We start from the raw sequence: 22,992 nt of genomic DNA on the forward strand, positions 1-22,992 counted from the left end.
GTGAATATGCAATAATATTTGGTGCATGCTATATATATATATATATATATATATATATATCACAGAAAATGGTTACAATGCATTGAATGAACATATATTGGCTAAATAAAATTATTTCTTCTGTTTATTGAGACATAATAAATTTCTGATACCCAGAAAAGTGGAATTATAGTTGCAAGCACTCAAAATACTGAACTTATAAAAGAGGAAGGACCAGGTGGAACTGACACTTCAACAGTTCCTTCAAGCATCTGTGTGACTTTCTTCATTGTAGGTCTGAGTGATGGATCCTCCTGAATGCACCAAACTGCGATCATCACATACTTCTCCATCTTCTTGATGTCATGCATTGCCTCATCATCATTCTCCAACAGCAGATGCAGTTTCTTTTGCTTATAGCATTCATATGCCCAATCAGCGAGTAACATTTGATCTTCGTCCTCTATGTTTGCTTCGTATTTCTTCCTGCAACAAACAATCTCTAATAACATAATTCCATAGCTGTAAACATCCACCTTCATTGTGATTGGCAAGCTTTTGAACCATTCAGGGGCCACATACCCTTTGGTTCCCCTGATTCCAGTGATAGTTCGAGTCTGGTCCGTTCTCAAAAGCTTTGCTAATCCGAAGTCAGAAATTCTGGCTGTGAGAGAGTCATCTAGAAGAATGTTTTGAGGCTTAATGTCACAATGTATGATTTGCATGCTACACTCCTCATGCAAATACAAGAGCCCTCTTGCAGTACCCAAGGCAATTTGCCTTCTTTGGTACCAGTTAGGCCTTGATTCTCCAAAGAGGAAGCTTGCTAGGGAACCTTTGCTCATAAACTCATACACAAGAAGTCGGTGCTGCCCCTCGTTGCAGAATCCTAGTAGTTGGACTAAATTTCTGTGATTTGTTCTGCCAATTGCGCTCATTTCAGCTTTGAATTCCAACTCATTTTCTCCAACAATAGTGTCCAATCTTTTGACAGCAACACATTTCCTGTTCTCAAATGCTAAAACTCCTTTAAAAACCGTTGCAAAAGCACCACGGCCTAGTTCTTCCTTGAATCCGTTGGTAGCTTCATTTAGCTCCTCGTAAGTGAAACATTTCACATTCACACCTGGCACGACTGAGTAAGCTTGAATCACCCCTGCATTTTTATTATAAATGCGAGAAACAATCAAGTAGGTTGTTAGTAGTAAAACCAAGTTCAAAAACCCCGAGCTACTGAGGAGCACTGATCCAATGAGGATCATAGTTGAGTTATCTTTCTTTTTTGCATTTGGACCTTCAGGTGTCAAAGGAGGGCTGTCTTTCCTCATTTTGATGAGAGCTTTTCCACCAATACTGGGGTTCATCCTCCCATTCGAAAAAGGAATTCTCTTCTTCAAACACTCTCCATTGTTGAAAACAGCAACAGCACAAAAACAATCACCTAAGCAACTTTGTCTGCACCAATCCTCTTGTACTGATGTAAATTGCTCATAATCACCACCGTACCACTTTGTGTTTTGCATCTCCTGAAAATAAAAAAGATTTGTCTCTGACGAGGCCTCGTCGCAACTTTGTGAAATGAAGTTCTGTTTGCATCCTTTCAGCTTATCATTTAGATCAATGAAGGAGTAACCATACGGGCACTGGCAAACTGGTCCTTTATCATTATAACTGCATAAGCTGTTGTACCCACATGCCCCACTGCCTATGTCTCCTTCGACTCTAAAGCAAATATCTGAAGGTTCAGAGGTCAAAGGAGACCAAGCCGGGGGGGTTCCAGCACTTGAGCCATTGCTTTTAGGGTGAACAGAGTGCCTCAAAATTCCATCATACTCCAGAGTAGCTTTCTGGTAGAAATTCTTCATTGAAACTGTGTTGGATGATACCATATTAAGTATGCTTCCGTTCTTGGCAGTAAGGTAAATAGACCCAGACTGGTTGAAGACGACCTGAAAGCCAGTGCCCATAGTCATGGTTGCATAATATGCAAAGTTGGGAGATTCCAGTGGGAATCTTGTCGTGTAAAGCAAGAGATTTCCATCAGATTGTAGTATAAACTGGAATCTTCCTTGTGAGTAGTTCGTTTCTGTATAACGAGCAAAGAGTTTGCCGTTCTGATTTAGAGTCTGTGTGGGTAGGATTGTATCAGTTGGTACATCAAAACTCTCCCACAAATTGGTTGAGTTTGTGTTGGCCAGCACAAAATTCCCCGTGTCAAGCATGGCGGCATAGGCCACTTCTGTGCCAGCAGAATTAGCACTCCATACCTGTCCGCCTTCCGAGTTTCTAAGCACGAGCATTCCATCACTAGTAAGGTCAACTTTGGATCCTTCTTGCACTAGATCATTCCGATTGGCTGACCACACTATGGTTCTATCTGGTATTTTGTTGAACCAGATGGCTAGCAGGAAGCCATCTTTTCCGATCTGTCGGAAACCAAAAGCAAACTCACCGGATGGCGATGGCCAGGACAAGTTATCATTAAGTGCAGCAAGGGATGAACCTAAAGATATGTTTGTGGATGTTTGAGCAAGGGAGGTACATGGAAGCAATATAATAAGGAAGAAGCAGAAAAGACATAGCAATGCAGAAGCCATCATAAGATTACTTAATTACTTCACTGCTATCAAATTTATCAAACTGGACTGAGATCTTAAACAAAAAATACTAAATGAATGTTCTATTGACTTTAAAACATATTATTCAAGTCACAACCACACAATTTCCAGCGATTATTGGGGCAATAATGTCTGTCAGTTTGCGTATGTTTCAGGCACAAGTTACAGGACCTGAGTCTAAATGCACCAATGTAAGGTTTGGAATCATGCATTCTGCTACTTTTCAAGTCACAAGTAATGAGCTCGTCTTCACCAATGACTGAGTATAAGTTCCATGGTAGATTTACAGTTGGAGCTTTAAATTTGCCTTTTCGGGTCATGGGTGCAATAACTTGGAAGCTGCCTTCATTGAATCCTTCAAACACATTCCTCTCAATCCTGCTTTATGTCTAGGAGTGAAATGTATTAAGTGTATAGTGAGATGCTTCTTTCCTGTCCTCCCTGGCCTAAAAGAAGCATTCTTTTTCTAACCCCCTCATTGGGTTGCAGCTAATTTTCAACATTCAAAATTGAATGTAGTGGTCCTACAGGGAAAAAAAAAATGTTATTTTCATCATTTGTACTCCATGAATGGCCATAGATCATTCAATCAAACTCATGAATTTTTTATGACCTCTCCTTATATGAATTTTGAAAATGATACAGTATGAAAATGTGAAAAGAAAGAGTGATTGGCTCCGAGGGTGCTATATCCAGCTCAAGGGTACAAATTTAAACATGGAAAATCAATTAGAAGTACATTTGAGTCTTTATTTGGTAGAATTTTTTAGACAAACAACAACAAAAGTGTGAGTGGCAAACAAGGTGGCAATGACCTGATGAAAAAAAAAAAACAAAGACTTTTTCGGCTTCCCTTTCGTGCAATGTGGGAGCAACGTTTGCATGGCTACGCTGATTTTCAATTTGGAGACTTAAGTTTGGTGGAATTGGAAAGTATTTGAGCTGACTTTTAACTCCATAAAACTTTATTCAATCTTAGACTTTTAAAAGTCATGTACTTTTTATACAATTAGAAATGCAGCCTTCCCTATATTATGTTTGCAAGTCTTTTTCAATCTTTATATGCAGGGTAATCACTTGGAAGCTGCCTTCTTTGAATCCTTCAAACACATTCCTCTCAATCCTGCTTTATCTTCATGAGTGAGATTTATTAAGTGTATATGAGATCAATTACCCTAATCTTTGAGTCTGCTCTGATTTCACTATCTTTATATTGCATATGCATAATTTTTCAAGTTCAAATAAACATGTAAGCCATAAAAAATTCATCACGGTTTATATGTGGAGTACATGATCAAATACTGAAAATACCATCTTTTATTTATGTAAGAGAAAATAAAAAAAGAAAATACCATTTTTTCGCTGTTCATTTTTTGATGCAATGTTGTTAACAAGTGGGGTTGACATGATATCTTTTACTGTCAAACGGAGATTTTGGGAAGCGAGTTTGCAGCACATTGGCCTTTTATTTATGCTCAAAGTTATACATTGACAAGAAAGCAAGTTTTGAGTAGCTTAATGAAACCTTATTCACTAGGATGACAAGGAAAGTGATGATATAAATAGAACAGAGAGACAAATGAAACGAAATGATACAACAACAATTATACATATTTATAGTATTGAACTTATGAAAGAGGAGGTGGAGCTGAGACTTCAACAGTTCCTTCAAGCATCAGTGTGACTTTCTTCATGGTGGGTCTGAGTGATGGATCCTCCTGAATGCACCATATTGCAATCATCACATACTTCTCCATCTCGTTGATGTCATTGATTTCCTCCTCATCATTCTTGAAGAGCCAGTGCAGCTTCTTTTGCATATAGCAATCATATGCCCAATCAGCTAGTATCATTTCATCTTCATTGTCTGCCACTTCTACAAAATGCTTCCGGCAGAAAATAATCTCTAACAACAAAATGCCATAGCTGTAAACATCAACCTTGACTGTGATAGGTAAGCTTCTGAACCATTCAGGGGCCACATACCCTCTGGTTCCCCTGATAGCAGTCATGCTTCGAGTCTGGTCCAATCTCAAAAGCTTCGCTAATCCGAAGTCAGAAATTCTTGCTGTGAAACAGTCATCAAGAAGAATGTTTTGAGGCTTGATGTCACAATGAACAATTTGGCTGCTGCATTCCTCATGCAAATACAAAAGCCCACTTGCAATTCCCAAGGCAATTTGCCTTCTCTGGTACCAGTTTGGCATTGATTCTCCAAAGAGTAAGCCTGCTAGAGAGCCATTGCTCATAAACTCATATACAAGAATTCGGTGCTCCCCCTCGTTACAAAATCCAAGTAGCTGGACTAAATTTCGGTGATTTGTTCTGCCAATAGCACTCACTTCAGCTTTGAATTCCAAATCATTTTCTCTGACCTTAGCGTCTAAACGTTTGACAGCAACACACCTTCCAGTATCAGACGCTAAAACTCCTTTAAAAACTGTTGCAGAAGCACCACGTCCTATTTCGTCCTTGAATTCGTTCGTAGCTTTTTTTAGCTCCTCATAAGTGAAATCCTTCAAATTCATGCCTGACATGACTGGGTGAGGTTGATTGACCTTTGCTTTTCTAGAATAGACGCGAGAAACAACCAAATAGGTTATTAATGGTAGGAGGATGTTCAGGACCCCCGAGCTACTCATGAGCACTGATCCAACAAGTATCAGAGTTGAATTATCTTTCTTTTTTGTGATTGCACCTCCACCTGGCCTTAAAGTAGAGTTGTCTTTCCCAAATTTGATCAGAGCTTTTGCATTAACACTAGGGTCAATCATCCCATTCGAAAAAGGGAGTCTCTTCTTGAAACAGTGTCCACCGGAGTTGACAATTGCAACAGCACAAAAACAATCATCTAGGCAATTCTGTCTGCACCAATTCTCAGGTACCTCCGTAAAATGCTCATAATCTCCATGAGGAAAATTTGTGGTTTGCATGACTTCAAAGTCAAAAAGATGCTCTGGTGAGACCTGGTCACAACTTTGTGGAACAAAGTTTTGTTTACATCCTTTGCGCACATCGTTTGGATCAATAGAGGTGTAACCACGAGGGCAGTCGCAATTTGGTCCGTCCTCTCCACGGCTACATAAGCTGTTGAATCCACATGCACCACCGCCCATCTCTCCCGCAACTGAAAAACAGATATTTTCAGGTATGGAAACTGCAGTAGACCAAGCCTTGGGTTCAGCAATCGAGCTAGCACTTTTAGGATACAAATAGTGCCTCAAAACTCCATCATACCCTAAAGTTACTCTTTGGTAGTAATTTTGTGTTGAAACTGAAGTTTGTAATATGGTTTTTAGTACGCTTCCATTCCTGGATACAACGTAAATGGGGCCAGACTGGTTGAAGATGACCTGAAATCCAATATTTGTAGTTTCGGCTGACCAATAAGCAGAATAGGCATAGTCTTGTGGGAAATTCGTAGTGTTAAGCACGAGATTTCCATCAGATTGTAGTGCAAACAGGAATCTACCTCTTGAGTAATTTGTAGCCGTGTAGCGAGCATAGAGGTTGCTGTTTTGATTTAGAGTCTGTGTTGGCAGGATTGTATCAGTTGGTTGATCAAAACTCTGCCACAACGTGCTTGAACTTTGGTTGGCCAGCACGAAATTTCCAGTGTCTAGCATGGCTGCATAGGCAACTCCAGTACCAGCAGATTCAGCATACCATATTCTCTTGCCAGTTGCATCATTAAGCATAAACTGGCCATCACTTGTAAGTTCAACTTGGGATCCTTGTGGCACAAGATTATTCCCATTGGCTGACCAGACAATTGTTCTCTCTGTTATCTTATTGAACCAGATGGCCAGTAAGAACCCATCTTTTCCAATCTGTTGAAATCCAAAAGCAAATTCACCAGATGGTGATGCCCACGATGAGTTATCGTCATTTCGTGCAGTGAGGGATGAGCCTAAAGATATGTTTCTGGATGTTTGAGCTATGGTGGAATATGGGAGAATCATGAAAAGGAAGAAGCAGAGAAGATCGAGCACGGAAAAAACCATGGTAAGATGAGCGTTTTGCTACAGCCTACTAGGAGTGAGATGTATTTAGTATATGGTGAGATGCTTATTTCCTGTCCCCCCCCGCCCTAAAAGAGGCATTTTTTTTTAGGGAGATTCACTATTATACCCAATATGGGGGCCCAAATTATAAAAATACTCTACATAAAATAGACTTTAGAAACACACCCAAAACCCATTTACAACATAACAAAAAAGCTTTTAACTTCTTATAAATTACAAAACTGCCATCAATTTCTTAAAACAAGCCCAACCCCAAAATCTCATAAAAATACCCAAAACACTCAATAGGGCATCAAAGTAATTTAATAATCAATATTAAATTCAATAAGGCCAGCTATCATTTTTTTGGGTTTTTTTTGGGTTTGTTTATAGGAATTCAATTGTGTAGGGTTTATTTATAATATTAGTGCTAGAAATGGGTATATCACTAAATATCTCTTTTTTTTACAAGAGCATCTACAATCATGCTCTTTATTTTTTAGTTAAAATTTAGCTAAAAACACACAAAAGTTATTTTAGGAGCTCTCTATAAAATTTCAACTTCAATCATACTCTCTGGTTTAGGGAGTCGTAAATGCCAGAATTATATTTTAATTCAACATAAATGGTCCATCTATATGAAAAAAAAATATAAAAATGGACAATATTGATTAAAGGTTTAAAAATATTCATTAAATAGGGTAGCATTAAATGATAGGGAGCCACTAAGAGTTCATTATCTCTCCTCATATTTAGGAGTTCCTAGAGGTCTCTCTATTTTAGGAGCTGGATAGGGAGCATGGTTGGAGATGGGTTTTCTTACTTCCTCCCTAAATTTTATCTAAGGAGGTGGTTTAGAGAAACCATTGTAAATGCTCTAAACCCCTCGTTGGGTTGCAGCCAATTTTGAACATTATGCTCTAACTCCCTCATTGGGCTCTAACCCCCTCATTGGGTTGCGGCCAATTTTGAACATCATGCTCTAACCCCCTCATTGGGTTTCAGCTCTAACCCCCTCACTGGGTTGCAGCCAATTTTGAACATTATGCTCTAACCCCTTCATTGGGTTGCAGCCAATTTTGAACATTCAAAATTGACTGCGATCTTAGAGGGAAAAAGATGTTATTTTCATCATCTGTACTCCATGAATGGCCATAGATCATTCAATCAAACCCATGAATTTTTTATGACCACACAATTTCCAGCAATTATTGGGGCAATAATGTCTGTCAGTTTGCGTATGTTTCTGTGAGCGTCTGTATTTAATTTAATTTTTTTTAAAAATATTTATTAAAAAGGAATAAACATTATTATATATATTTATAAGTAATTATCTTAGATATAGATATTGTTTTACTATTCCAGTAATTATAAGCATTTTATTTTATTTATTTTATTTTTAAATTTTTTTATATGTTCAATTGAATAAGAGGCTTTGTTTTAATATATATCATTATTGTCTTAGAATGTATTATAAAACTTACAGAAACATATCTTTAGGCTCATCCCTTCTCTACTTCATCCTTTTCTTGTTTGTCCCTTGTTCTACCACAGCTCGAACTTACAGAAACATTTCTTTAGGCTCATCCCTCACTGCACTAAATGATGACAACTCATCATGGCAATCACCATCTGGTTTGCTTTCGGTTTTGGACAGATTGGAAAGGATGGCTTCCTACTAGCCATCTGGTTCAACAAGATAACCGAGAAAACCATTGTGTGGTCAGCCAATGGGGATAATCTTGTCCCACAAGGATCCAAAGTTGAACTCACTGCATGTTTGTGCAAATAATCTCACGGGAGAATATTCGCTTCTAGATCCTTCAACCTTCGATCTTCCTTCTCTCTCTTCCTCGATTCCTGTAAAAAAGACTGGAGTAAATAGACCACACCCGGGGGGTGTTGGCCAAAGGCCCTCCGATGCCTAAGTTAGTTCGAGTGTTTGTAGGAAAACATTAGCTAAGCAAAGGGTACGGAGTTTTATGTAGGGTGTAAACCGGGTGGCCGGAGCCGTGTGTGGTGGCCGGAGCCGTGGGGAGAAAATATGGAGAGTGGAGAGGGAGAGAGAGCTTCGGGTCTTTTTCTCGGGTATAAGGAGTAGGTTTAGATGTACCTTGAATGATGAATGAGGTTGTCTATTTATAGGAGCCTCGGGGCTAGGGTTTCGTAGGAATCGAGTTGGGCCTGATAATATCTGAATTAAATATATATTATCTCTTAAGAAGATAATATCTGAATTAAATGATATTATCTCTTAAAAAGATAATATATGATTTAAATGATATTATCTTCTCTTTATTAGGATAATATCTTAATTAATGATATTATCTCTTTAAATAAAGATAATATCATATTAATTAAGATATTTATCACAATTAATTAATTAGCCAGATAAACTGGTTTAATTAATTAATTAAAGAGATAATCTTCTTTTCCACGTGGCGTGCCCTGATTGGAGACGAAAATATATGCTCCCACAAATGCCCCCCAGCTTCTGCGTGGCGCTTGTGCGGCAGGTAGGAGATGAAATTATTTTTTTTTTTGTACTCTCCAACTTTGTTTGGGCTTTCTTCTGTGAGTTGGACTCCTTTTGCAGATCGGATTCTCAATTGGTGTCGACTTCTGACTGTAGTTGGAGTTGGATTCCCAGTAGGAATGAGCTTGTGATTCCTTCTTGACCCGGGTTGTCCAACTTGTATAAATACAGGGCTTCTCTTCACTCTTTCTCACATCGCAAACTTAATTTCTCTACTTTCTAGCTTGAGAAAGATATTGGAGAATTTTGTACTGCTTGTCGAAGAGAGGAGTTGCCGTGCATCCCAAAGTAAGTCGAGCACGTAAATATTTTCTTCATCTTCCCTTTTTCGCGGCGAAGACTAGCTGGGTGGGACCAGGCTGGTTGACGATGTGACTGACGGCCGAAGACGGTTGGAGCGGCGGTGGCCGCTGGTTGCTACTGAGTGAGTATTGGAAAAAAGTTGGTGGTCTGCCCCCTGCCCAAGGTGTTGAGAGATGGAAGCAGAATGGTCCAGTCTCTGATGATCTGCGGCTGGGTAGGAGGAGTGTTCTGCCGGACCCTCATAAAGAAGGAAGGCTGATGTCAAGTAGGAGCTGTTCCCCCATCGTCAGCTAGGGTTAAACATCTCGTTGGTGCAAATAGCAAGTAGATTGGCGATATGCGCAATATTCGGGATGTTCCACTCAAGCCTCCTGCAGACAAGCTTGGAGACCGTGATCTGCTATGTAAAGTAGTCCGTGCGCGATCTAGTTCACCTGCTGTGAGGCAATGAGATGTAGATATTATTCTTCAAAGTTCGGTCGTCTGCACCAGTCAAAGGATGGAGGTCGAACTAGGAGGTTTTCTCATCTACCCAACCATCATGATCCAGTAGTTGAGTCACGAGCAGTCAAGCGTGAAGTAGATTCAGCGTCGTTGACTCATTTGGAGGTGAGGATGGTGGCGACCAAGAAGACGAGATAGTCACCTGCCCGAGCTGAGGGCTCTTCTGCAACGTCAGCGACTAATCCCAAGGTGGACAAGTTTACCCCTATAGAGGATGCAGGCATGCCTGATCTGCTCAAGACGAACTTTCTGTCAAGTCCATCCACTTGTGCTGAGCTGGTTGATCAAATCCGTAAGGCTGGCGATCTTGGTCTTTTCTCAAGTCTTTCCTTGGGAAAACAAAGGGAAGCAACATTTCACCTGCTTCGAAAAAGAGGTGGTGGAAGATATCGCGAATCATGCAGGTGGAGTTGCTGAGAGCGTGGTTGATCAGGCGGATGCGGAAGAGACTGCCGATTAAAGATCTCCTGCTGGCGTCTCGAAGTAGATGAAGGCTCATTTATTTCTTTTCAGCTTTTGTAGTCTGCTCTCTGTTTAGAATAATTGGTCTTGTTTGACCATCTTCTTTTAGTTGAACTTGGCCGGTTTGATCACTTTGCTATGGAAATTTCAGTTGTTTTTTTTTAATAACTTCAATTCGCATAGTGTCTTGTGAATTGCTTGAGTGTTTCTGACTCGTGGCATGTTTAGCCTACGTCTGGAGACGTGTCGATGAGAATGACTCGTGAGAGTAGCCTACGTCCGGGGACGTGTCGATGATATTAACCCATTTTGCCTATGTCCGGAGACGTGTCGGTAAGAGTGGCCCGTTTGGCCCGTTTGGCCTACGCTCGGAGACGTGTCGATAAGGGTGACCTGTTTGGCCTACACCCAGAGACGTGTCGATGAGTGTGGCCCGTTTTGTCTACGTCAGGAGAAGTGTCGATGAGGGTGACCCGTTTGGCCTACTCCCAGAGACGTATCGATGAATGTGACCCGTTTGGCCTACGTCCGGAGACGTGTCGATGAGTGTGGCTCGTTTGGCCTACGTCAGGAGACGTGTCGATGAGGGTGACCCGTTTGGCCTATGCCCGAAGACGTGTCGATGAATGTGACCCGTTTGGCCTACGTCCGGAGACGTGTCGATGAGTGTGGCCCGTTTGGCCTACGTCAGGAGACGTGTCGATGAGGGTGACCCGTTTGGCCTACGTCCGGAGACGTGTCGATGAGTGTGGCCCGTTTGGCCTACGTCAGGAGACGTGTCGATGAGGGTGACCCGTTTGGCCTACGTCCGGAGACGTGTCGATGAGTGTGGCCTGTTTGGCCTACGTCAGGAGACGTGTCGATGAGAGTGGCATGTTTGGCCTACGCCCGGAGACGTGTCGATGAATGTGACCCGTTTGGCCTACGTCCGGAGACGTGTCGATGAGTGTGGCCCGTTTGGCCTACGTCAGGAGACGTGTCAATGAGAGTGGCCTGTTTGGCCTACGCCCGGAGACGTGTCGATGAATGTGACCCGTTTGGCCTACGTCCGGAGACGTGTCGATGAGTGTGGCCCGTTTGGCCTACGTCAAGAGACGTGTCGATGAGAGTGGCCCGTTTGGCCTACGCCCGGAGACGTGTCGATGAATGTGACCCGTTTGGCCTACGTCCAGAGACGTGTCGATGAGTGTGGCCCGTTTGGCCTACGTCAAGAGACGTGTCGATGATGGTGACCCGTTTGGCCTACGCCCGGAGACGTGTCGATGGATGTGACCCGTTTGGCCTACGTCCGGAGACGTGTCGATGAGGGTGACCCGTTTGGCCTACGCCTGGAGACGTGTCAATCGCTTTTGTGAACACTCCATTGGAAGGAAAAGCTTGAACTTGTATTGATGTCTGTGTGACTACATTGCTTTATTGAACAAAAAGATGAGCTTGCATGAGTAACATCAAAAGTAACTTGTCTTCAATGGAGGTGAGGGAGACTTAGGTGCCTGCTTAGAGCCTAACTGATAGGTGAAGAGTTTCATGGATAGTCCCCCTGGAGGTGATGGGCATTCCATTGCCTTGGAACTTCCTTCCATTGAAAGATGATGAAAGGTTTGTTTTCCATAACTTGGTAGCTAGTGACGGCTTGGAAGGCGAAAGTCGCGTGCTTGATATTTCTCTTCTGTCCCCTGGTGGTCAGCCCGGGCTCTTAGAGTAAGCTAGGATCGTGTTGATCCATATGACTTTTTTCGTGGAGGCTCATTGTTAGTTGCGTCACAATCCTTGATTTGTTGAATAGCCCCCCTTAAGATGAATTCCGTGCAATGGCCGTCTCTGACTAGATCTTCGAGGTACCTTTTCCAGGCGAAGCAGTCGTTTGTGTAATGACCATACCCTTCATGGAATGTGCAGTATCTACTGGTATCCTTCTTGGTTAGGTTTCCCTTTAAAGGTGATGGTTTCTTCAACCAAGGCATGTCATTTACTTGGGCTAGGATCTGGTGTATCGGGATATTGAACTTGGTGTAGCTCTCTGTTGCTCGAGCACCTTCCTGAGGCTGTGATCTGCGCTTGCCGTTCTCTTTGCTTGCCTGCTTAGCTGCTTGATCAGCCTTCTTCGCGGCAATCTGGTCGTCGTCCCATAGTGCGTAGCGCTCTGCTGTAGCAAAGACTTCTATCAATGTTTGGCGGGGAGAGATGGTCAGCTCGCGATACAGCTCACATTCAATTGGCAACCCCCTCTTGAAGGCGGAGGATGCAATTTGGTCATCACATCCTACAATGTTTGCCCTCTCTACTTTGAACCTCTTGATGTAGTCTCGGAGGGATTCATCGGACTTCTTGTGCACGTTGAACAGATGGTCAGGGTTGATCATCCGATAAGAAGTGTACTCTTTGGTGAAGACATAAGCAAGCTCCTTGAAGCTGCTGATCGACCCGAATGACAGGGTGTGGAACCAGTCCTGAGCTGCTCCTCGCAAAGTCATTGCAAAGACCTTGCACATTAACGCGTCTTCAGTTTTGTGTAGGATCATAAGGCTCTTGAAATACTTTAGATGGCTTTCGGGATCGGAATCCCCTTTGAAGCATGTGAAAGATGGCGTTGAGAATCGTTTTGAGGGAGCAGCTTGCTCGATTTCGGTGGTGAAAGGTGAGGAGTTTGCTTGGTCAACCTCCATGCGTAGTGCATCTTCAAAATTTCCTCCAATCTTTAAGTCTCGAAGTCGGTTATTCACAAGCATCTCAACGTCTTCTGCACGCATGGCTAGTCGGTCGCGTTGATGGCCTTCGTGATTTAGACGATGTTGATTGACTTCCTCATTGGCTTGCGAGGGTCGACCTTCTCGGTTGCGCTGTCTAGGCGGCGTGTTGGTGGACTGCGCTTGTGAGGGATTTCCAGTAGTTTGGCAACGAGAATTGGTTCTTCGAGAGCGAGTAGCAGAGCGCCTTTCTTCACGGTCCTCATTGTGATGATTGTCGAGTTGACCTCCCTGGGGGCCTATCCATTCGTGAATATTTCTCTGTGAGCTAGCAGCCGAGCGCCTTTCTTCTCGATCCTCGTCTCGATGGCCGTCAAGTTGACCTCCCTGGGAGCCTAGCCTTTCATGAACGTCTTCATGCTGGCCCAGGCGAGCGTGGATGTCAGGTCTTGGGCCCAGCCTATCGCGCACGTTGGTCCTTAAATTCAATCTGGATGGGAAACTTCGTCTGCTCTGAGTGTGGCTTGCGGATGCTTGCGACATGTCCGCGAACTGATCTCGTTGTTGTGCATTTCCTTGTCTGCTTACTCCTGCTCGACCTGCTTGGTTCCCACCGAACTGCCTATCGGCGCGTTCGTTTATCCATCTCTCTTCGCCCTGTTGTCCAAGGCCAAGGTTTTGAGCCAAGTTTATTTGATTGAGGAATTGCCTCATCAAATTGTTTTGGTCGTCCATTCTCTGAGTTAGCTAGTCAACTCTCAGATTAAGGTCTACTTGACTTCGTGGATCGAGAGGAGAGAAATGTGTAGAGCCCAATTGCACACGGGCTAGGTTTTCGTTGGATGTGTGCGTGGGAGCATGCGTCGAGCGTGGAGGCAATGGAGGGAATGGTTGAAGTTGCTCCAAGATTGGGCCAAAGTCGGCGGTGGTAGTGAGCCCAACTAGATGTGAGGTTCCACCATGCTCAACGGTGGTGCTATGAAGGTGGCTAGGTCCGGCCATGGGGCCTTGAGATGGTATGACGGCGGCGGAGGCCGGTGCGGTGGTCCTCACTGCGAGTCCGGCAGGTGGCACGGTGGTTCCAGTCACAAGGGGTGGCTGCTGAGGGTTCATGGCGGCGAGAGGTGGTGGGGCCGCCATGTTGATCGCAGGATCGTGGGAGGAGTAGCTTTGGGCCGTCACGGATTGAGCCATAGAGGCGGTTTTGCTCCTCGTGCGCTTGCTTCCAACCATGGTTGTTTGGAAGGCTTCGGTGGATTGAAAAATAGGAGGAACGGATTCCTTGAGCACGCGTTGAGTATAACTCGTGCTCTCAATGAAAGCACCAAATGTTTGTGCAAATAATCTCAAGGGAGAATATTCGCTTCTAGATCCTTCAACCTTCGATCTTCCTTCTCTCTCTTCCTCGATTCCTGTAAAAAAGACTGGAGTAAATAGACCACACCCGGGGGGTGTTGGCCAAAGGCCCTCCGATGCCTAAGTTAGTTCGAGTGTTTGTAGGAAAACAATAACTAAGCAAAGGGTACGGAGTTTTATGTAGGGTGTAAACCGGGTGGCCGGAGCCGTGTGTGGTGGCCGGAGCCGTGGGGAGAAAATATGGAGAGTGGAGAGGGAGAGAGAGCTTCGGGTCTTTTTCTCGGGTATAAGGAGTAGGTTTAGATGTACCTTGAATGATGAATGAGGTTGTCTACTTATAGGAGCCTCGGGGCTAGGGTTTCGTAGGAATCGAGTTGGGCCTGATAATATCTGAATTAAATATATATTATCTCTTAAGAAGATAATATCTGAATTAAATGATATTATCTCTTAAAAAGATAATATATGATTTAAATGATATTATCTTCTCTTTATTAGGATAATATCTTAATTAATGATATTATCTCTTTAAATAAAGATAATATCATATTAATTAAGATATTTATCACAATTAATTAATTAGCCAGATAAACTGGTTTAATTAATTAATTAAAGAGATAATCTTCTTTTCCACGTGGCGTGCCCTGATTGGAGACGAAAATATATGCTCCCACACTGCAGATGGCCACTTTTTGCTCGATGATATTTCTACAGGAAAAGACAGATCAATAGCTTCTTCTGCTGCTGCTGGCGTTGCCTATGCAGCAATGCTAGACACTGGAAATTTTGTGCTGGCCAACCAAAATTCAACCATTCTGTGGGGCAGTTTTGATCAATCAACTGATACAATCCTGTTGGCGTGACTTGTGGATATTGACTTACTTTCCTTACACACCAAGAATTCCTATTATAATTGTAATTGATTTACTTTAATTCCTGATTTCCTACTGTAAATAGATTTAGGAATTTATTATTTACTTGCCCATTCAAGTTTCGTTATATTATAAATATGACCTCCTACAAGGAGAAGAATACACAGAAAATTCCCACAAACAAATATCCTCTCATAGTTTTCATATTTTAGCATGGTATCAGAGCGGCGATCTTGGAATTGCTGACTCTAGTTTCAAACCCTAGCCGCCGCTATGGGGGTTGATGATTTTTTCAACCCTCATGGAGGTAGCACCACTGACTCCATCTCTCATTCTCAACAACCATTGTTGAGTTGAGTGCCCAGATGGCTCCGCCCCTACAGATGCAGACTTTGACCCCGAACCCGATCCAGAATCAGGATCCTCTTTTGACGACCCCGACCTTCGAAGACGACCCCGACCCCGACCCCCACTCCGATGATGACCCCAACCTCGAATTTGTCTCTGATTCATACCCCGATCCCGATTTCGACTCCGACTCCGGCCCCGACTCATGCTCAGATTCCGATCCAAATTCCTACTCAACCTGTATCCTATGCATCTTCCGCTGCACAGATTATGACTTCTAGACTAACGACCCCGACACATGGACCAAATTGTGCATATTGTGGTAATCCGAGACACACTTGTGAGACTTGTTTTAAATCGCATGGCTACCTCGATTGGTGGTCTACACTTACAGATCGAGGACAATGCAATATGACCAGTAATGATACTGGTTATGGATTCCATACTTCCGATAAGATTGATTCCAGAAGCTTGATAATTGATTCTGGTGCAACTGATCATATGACGTTTGATCCTGATGATTTTCTGAATACTACACAACCTCGATGAACCTGTATTGCAAATGCCAATGGTGTTACTTATCCTATGACAGGGGCTGGCACTGTTGCACTCTCATCCTCTCTCACACTGTCTAATACTTTACTTGTTCCATCTTTATCCACTAAATTGTTGTCAGTTCGTCAGCTTACTGAACAATTGAATTGTTGTGTACTCATTTACCCGAGTTTTTGTTTGCTTCAGGATATTCACACTAAGTAGATTCTTGGTCGTGGTACTAAAAGAGGGGGGCTATATTATGTCGATGACTTCAGTCCCGGCGTGGCTAACAGTGTGACACATCCCTTTGATAGCAAACAAAAGCAAATCTGGTTGTGGCATCGTCGATTGGGACATCCGTCTTTTAGTTATATGAAGCATCTTATACCATATTTATTCTCAGGTTTCAAAGACTCCGACTTCACATGTGATACTTGTATTTTGGCCAAGAGTCACCGTATGCCCTACCCGTTGAGTACGAACAAGTGTACTACTCCATTTACGTTAATTCACTCTGATGTCTGGGGACCTTCGCCTATCACTGCTCCTTCTAGTGTTCGATGGTTTGTCATATTCATCGATGATTGTACACGGATGACATGACTTTATTTGCTGAAGAATAAAAACGAAGTGTTTTCCCGTTTTCAGTCCTTCCACAAACAGATGAAAACTCAGTTTAATGCTCAAATTCAGATTCTTCACTCAGACAATGGTGGCGAATTTTTCAATTATGACTTTCAGACTTACTTCCAACAACATGGAATTATCCATGAGACGACTTGTCCTCAGACACCACAACAAAATGGTGTTGCTGAACGAAAGAATCGACATCTTCTTGAAACCGCCCGAGCACTTCTGATTGGCGCTCATGTTCCTCACCATCACTGGGATGATGCTATTGTCACTGCAGTTCACCTGATCAACCGAATGCCTTCTGGTGTATTGACCTTTAAAACTCACTTACAGGTGCTTGCGCAATACAGACCTCTGCCCTCTGTTTTGGTACTCACACCCCGAATCTTTGGATGTGTGGCTTTTGTTCATCTCCACAAAAATCAACGTAGCAAACTTGATTCCTGTGCGCTTCGTTGTGTTTTTGTGGGTTATGCCACTCATCAGAAAGGTTATCGCTGTTATCACCCTCATACCCAACGAACCTATGTCACTTTGGATGTGACCTTTCTGGAATCTGAGCTGTTCTTCCATGACCCATCATCCAATTCTGCGCTTCAGGGGGAGATACGAAGTGAAGAGCAGAATTTGAGCAACTTGGAAAACAAAGAAATTCTCCTATGTACAGAAATGATTGATCATCCCGAGTCTGGAGCACGAGATTACTCTCTGTTGAAAAGCGACCAATCGCCCATTCATAGTGATCAATTGCCTGACCCACCTGATCCATGCAAAGATATTTCTGATCCAAGTCTCACACCTACAGATAATACAGAACAACAAGATGAAGACCCCCCTCTAACTCAACAGTACCAACAGACCAATCTCCTGAGAATATCCTTGAGGTAACTACTCCTACTAGACTTATGCATTTAGATGATAAAACTATTGGATATCAATTACCTTTCAGGCAAAATCGTGGGAAGCCACCAAACCGTTATTCAGCTGATATTGGCAAGACATCCAAGTATCCAATTACAAATCATGTATCCACTGAGAAGCTGTCTGAACCACTCAAGGCTTTTGTGCATCAGTTGTCTGCTATCCATATTCCAACCAAGGTCTCTGAAGCATTGAAAGATCCTAAGTGGGTCCAAGCTATAAAAGAGGAGATGAAAGCTCTTGAGAAAAATCAGACTTGGATATTGGAGACTATATCACGAGGAAAAAAGACTATCAGATGTAGATGGGTGTTTACTATAAAACACAATGCAGATGGATCTATCGAGCGATAGAAGGCAAGACTTGTGGCAAAAGGGTATACACAGACCTATGGTATAGACTATGAAGAAACTTTTGCACCAGTTGCAAAGTTAAACACCGTCAGAGTCTTATTGTCCCTTGCAGCTAATTTGGATTGGCCACTACACCAGTTTGATGTAAAGAATGCTTTTCTACATGGAGAACTCACGGAGGAGGTGTACATGGACATCCCTTGCAGCTAATTTGGATTGGCCACTACACCAGTTTGATGTAAAGAATGGTTTTCTACATGGCGAACTCACGGAGGAGGTGTACATGGACATTCCTCCTGGATATAATACTACTCAGACTGGAACAGTTTGCAGGTTACAAAAAGCATTGTATGGATTAAAACAGTCACCACGCGCATGGTTTGGAAGGTTCACCATGGCAATGAAGAACAATGGTTTCAAACAGTGTAACTCAGATCATACTCTGTTCTTGAAACATCGAAAAGGGAAGGTAACAACATTAATAATCTATGTTGATGATATGACTATTACTGGGAATGATAAACAGGAAATATCACAACTACAAGACTATCTGGCTATGGAGTTTGAGATGAAGGATCTAGGTGGACTCAAGTATTTCTTGGGAATTTAGGTGGCTTGATCGCAGCAAGGCATATTTCTCTTTCAAGGGAAATATGTCTTGGACTTGTTGATAGACACATGAATGCTAAATTGTAAACCTGCGGACACTCCTATTGTTCAGAATCATCATCTTGGAGAATATCCGGATCAAGTTCCAACTAACAAAGAAAGATACCAAAGGTTAGTAGGAAGATTGATCTATTTGTCACATACTCGACCAGACATTGCTTATGCGGTGAGCGTTGTCAGTCAATTTATGCACTCTCCAAGTGAAGACCACATGAATGCAATTCTTCGGATACTTAGATATTTGAAGTCTGCACCTGGAAAAGGACTTACGTTCTCAAAGCATGGTCATCTAAATATTGATGGTTATTCAGATGCAGATTAGGCAAGTAATGTAACAGATAGAAAATCTACATCGGGTTACTTCACATTCGTGGGAGGTAATTTGGTGACATGGAGGAGCAAGAAACATAATGTAGTAGCTTTATCCAGTGCAGAAGCTGAGTTCAGAGGCATGACTAAAGGGATTTGTGAACTTCTTTGGTTAAGAAAGTTGCTTATTGAACTTGGGTATAAACCTACATCCACAATGAATCTCTTTTGTGACAACAAGGCTGCTATAGCCATTGAACAGAATCCGGTTCAGCATGATCGTACTAAACATGTTGAGGTGGATTGACACTTCATCAAACAGAAGCTTGAGGCTAAAGTGTTTCAGTTTCCTTTTGTGAAATCCGAGGATCAATTGGCGGATATTTTGACAAAGGCGATTTCCAGCAAAGCATTCCACAATTCACTAGATCAGTTGGGCATTGGCGACATCTATGCACCAACGTGAGGGGGAGTGTTGGCGTGACTTGTGGATATTGACTTACTTTCCTTACACACCAAGAATTCCTATTATAATTGTAATTGATTTACTTTAATTCCTGATTTCCTACTGTAAATAGATTTTGGAATTTATTATTTACTTACCCATTCAGGTTTCGTTGTATTATAAATATGACCTCCTACAAGGAGAAGAATACACAGAAAATTCCCACAAACAAATATTCTCTCATAGTTTTCATATTTTAGCAAATCCTACCCTCATAGACTCTTAATAACGGAAGCAGACTCTTTGCTCGCTATACGGCAACAAATTACTCAAGAGGTAGATTCCTGTTTACACTACAATCTAGTGGAGATCTCATGCTTTATACAACAAATTTCCCACAAGATTATCCCTATTTCAGTTATTGGAAGACCGATACTAATGGTAGTGGCTTTCAAGTCATATTCAACCACTCTGGCTCTATTTACCTTGCTGCAAGGAATGGAACCATACTTAATGTAATATCCTCCTATACATTATCAAAGCAAGATTTATACCAGAGAGCAACTCTTGACTATGACGGAGTTTTGAGGCACTTTGTCTGCCATAAAGGCACCGGCTCAAATGCCGGAGTTTGGTCCACATTGTCCTTCATACTTTCAAATATCTGCATGAGTATCTTGCAACCGTAAGGTTTTGGTGCATGTGGGTTCAACAGCTTATGTCAACATGACCAAGGACAACCAATGTGCAAGTGTCCACCTGGTTATACCTTGATGGATCCACATGATGTGTTGAAAGGCTGCAAACAGAACTTTGCTCCACAAAGCTGTGATGAGGCCTCAGCAGAGACCGATCTTTTCTATCTTCAAGAGATGAACAATGTGTATTGGCAGGGATCTGAATATGACAAGTTTCAGGGCGTAACTGAGGATTGGTGCAGGCAGACTTGCCTAGCTGATTGTTACTGCACCACTGCCGGTTTCATAAATGGGAATTGTTCTTTGAAGGGAGCCCCACTTCCCAATGGGAGGATAGACAACAGTTTTATGGGAAAAAATTTGATCAAAGTAAGGAAAGGCAACTCTACTTCGAAATCAGCCGGAAGCGCAAATACAAAAAGGAAAGATGGGTCAACTTTGATTGTTGTTGGATCAGTGCTCCTCAGTAGCTTGGGGTTTCTCAACTTCCTCTTACCATTGATAACCTATTTGATTGTTTCTCACATCTATTCTAGAAAAGTTAAGGTGATTCAGCCTTGTCCAGTCATGCAGGGCATGAATTTGAAGTGTTTCACTTATGAGGAGTTAAAAGAAGCCACAAACGAATTCGAGGAAGAACTAGGACGGGGCGCATCGGCAACAGCTTTTAAAGGAAAGTTTTCGTCTGATAATGGCAAGTGTGTTGCTGTCAAAATTTTAGATGCTAAGGTTAGAGATAACGAGTTGGAATTCAATGCTGAGGTGAGTGCAATTGGCAGAATACATCACAAGAATTTAGTCCAATTACTTGGATTTTGTAACGAGGGACATCACCGAATTCTTGTGTATGAGTTTATGAGCAATGGCTCTCTAGCAAGCTTCCTCTTTAGAGAGTCAATGCCAAACTGGTATCAAAAATGGAAAATTGCCTTGGGAATTGCAAGAGGGCTTTTGTATTTGCACGAGGAATGCGGCAGCCAAATTGTACATTGTGACATTAAGCCTCAAAACATTCTTCTTAATGACTATTTCACAGCAAGAATTTCTGACTTCGGATTAGCCAAGCTTTTGAAAATAGACCAGACTCGAATTAGGACTGCAATCAGGGAACAAAAGGGTATGTGGCTCCCGAATGGTTCAAAAACTTGGCTATCACAGTGAAGGTGGATGTTTACAGCTTTGGCATTTTGCTATTGGAGATTATTTGCTGCAGGAAGAAATTTGAAGAAGAGGCTGAGGATGAAAATCAAATGATATTAGCTGATTGGCCATATGATTTCTATAAGCAAAAGAAAATGCATCTTCTGTTGCAGAATGATGCTGAGGCAATGGAAGACATCAAGGAGATGGAGAAGTATGTGATGATTGCAATATTGTGTATCAAGAAGGATCCATTACTAAGACCCACCATGAAGAAAGTTACATTGATGCTTGAAGGTACTGTTGAAGTCTCAATTCCACCTGATCCATCCTGATCATTCATAAATTCAGGATCGTCTTCCTTGTAAAATTCTGTACTTTTGTATGTTTGATCATCAAGGACTCCTGTTCAAACTGTCATGCTTGGAACCCTAACTAAAAGTAGGGTAATGAGTGTATAATAATTATAAGTACCAATTGAGATGTCTCAATAGGATAATTTCTTTTTTGTGCTACACTCAAGTAAAAAGTTTCTGTTACAAATTTTCTTCTTCGAAAAAGTTGCATATTTGAGGCGAGGCATTTTTAGTCCGCTATACAAGGTGTAAGGCTCAGTTTGGAATTGCTGTCACTTTTAAAAAAAGTTGATTCTGCTGTGTTTTGAAAATAATTAACTGAAAAGTAAAGCACTCCATATTTGGTAAACAATATTTTTAAAGTGCTGTTAGTACGAAAAGCAATGTCAAAACCGTTTGGTAAATTTTAATATAAAATTGTTGTAACTGTGAATAATGACTAAAATAGACATGATGTTAAAAGTGTTATGTACTAATCATGTGGTGGTAGTGGTAGTGGTGGAGTGGTGGAGTGGTGGAGTGGAGGTAATGGTGGTGATGAAGGCGGAGTTGGTGGTGGTGGTGGTTGTAGTGGCAGCATGGTGGTGGTTGTGGTGTTGGTTGTGGAGGTGGTAGTGGATGTGGAGATGGTTGTGGAGGTGGTAGTGGATGTGGAGATTTTGGAGGAGGAGGTGGTTGTGGTGGTCGTGCTGGTGGTGGTGGTGGTGGAGGTGGAGGTGGAGGAGGTGGTGGTGAAGGTGGTGGTGGTGGTGGTGGTGGCAGAGGATGAGGAGGAGAAGGATGTGGTGGTGGTGGTGGTGGCGGTGGTTGTAGAGGTAGTGAATGTGGTGGTGCAAGTGGAGGAGTTGGATGTGGGAGTGGAGGTGGTGAAGGTGGTGGAGGAGGTGGTGGTTGTGGTGGTGGTGGCAGAGGATGAGGAGGAGAAGGATGTGGAGGTAGTGAATGTGGTGGTGCAAGTGGTGGAGTTGGATGTGGAAGTGGAGGTGTGTCATTTTTTAAAATGAATGATTGTATTTTGGGAATTAAAAAAACGCATTAAAAGTTCATCTATGCTTCTTTTGAAAGCTGCTTTGAAAAGCAACCCAGAGCCTGCTTTTAAAAGATGCTGTCAAAAGGCCAATGCTTTTAAAATAATCAGGATATTTTATTTTTGACCAAACACCTTAAACTACTTAACTTTAAAGTGAAGCAGGTTTTTGACGGAAAAAAGCAATCCCAAACGGGGCAAGCCAAGACTACTAATTCTTATTGAGCCAGAATAT

General features: G+C 42.3%; 2 protein-coding genes and 1 pseudogene across 2 annotated transcripts; 1 reads left to right on the plus strand and 2 right to left on the minus strand.

Moving 5' to 3' along the window:
* On the minus strand, positions 122–2,693 carry LOC109949899 (G-type lectin S-receptor-like serine/threonine-protein kinase LECRK2). Its single transcript, XM_020566786.1, has one exon. It carries the CDS (start codon positions 2,577–2,579, stop codon positions 183–185), a length of 2,397 nt encoding a protein of 798 aa, XP_020422375.1. The 5' UTR covers positions 2,580–2,693; the 3' UTR covers positions 122–182.
* LOC109949514 (G-type lectin S-receptor-like serine/threonine-protein kinase LECRK2) lies at positions 4,031–6,719 on the minus strand. The gene has a single exon (XM_020565301.1). It carries the CDS (start codon positions 6,599–6,601, stop codon positions 4,226–4,228), a length of 2,376 nt encoding a protein of 791 aa, XP_020420890.1. The 5' UTR covers positions 6,602–6,719; the 3' UTR covers positions 4,031–4,225.
* On the plus strand, positions 7,842–22,982 carry LOC109950025 (annotated as a pseudogene).

The sequence above is a fragment of the Prunus persica genome, chromosome G6 (genome assembly GCF_000346465.2).
Source record: "Prunus persica cultivar Lovell chromosome G6, Prunus_persica_NCBIv2, whole genome shotgun sequence".
In the NCBI taxonomy this organism is placed as follows: domain Eukaryota; kingdom Viridiplantae; phylum Streptophyta; class Magnoliopsida; order Rosales; family Rosaceae; genus Prunus; species Prunus persica.

What these genes read in the sequence shown, in the direction of transcription:
- LOC109949899 (XM_020566786.1), bottom strand. Translation starts at nt 2,579, where the DNA reads ATGATGGCTTCTGCATTGCTATGTCTTTTCTGCTTCTTCCTTATTATA.
- LOC109949514 (XM_020565301.1), bottom strand. Translation starts at nt 6,601, where the DNA reads ATGGTTTTTTCCGTGCTCGATCTTCTCTGCTTCTTCCTTTTCATGATT.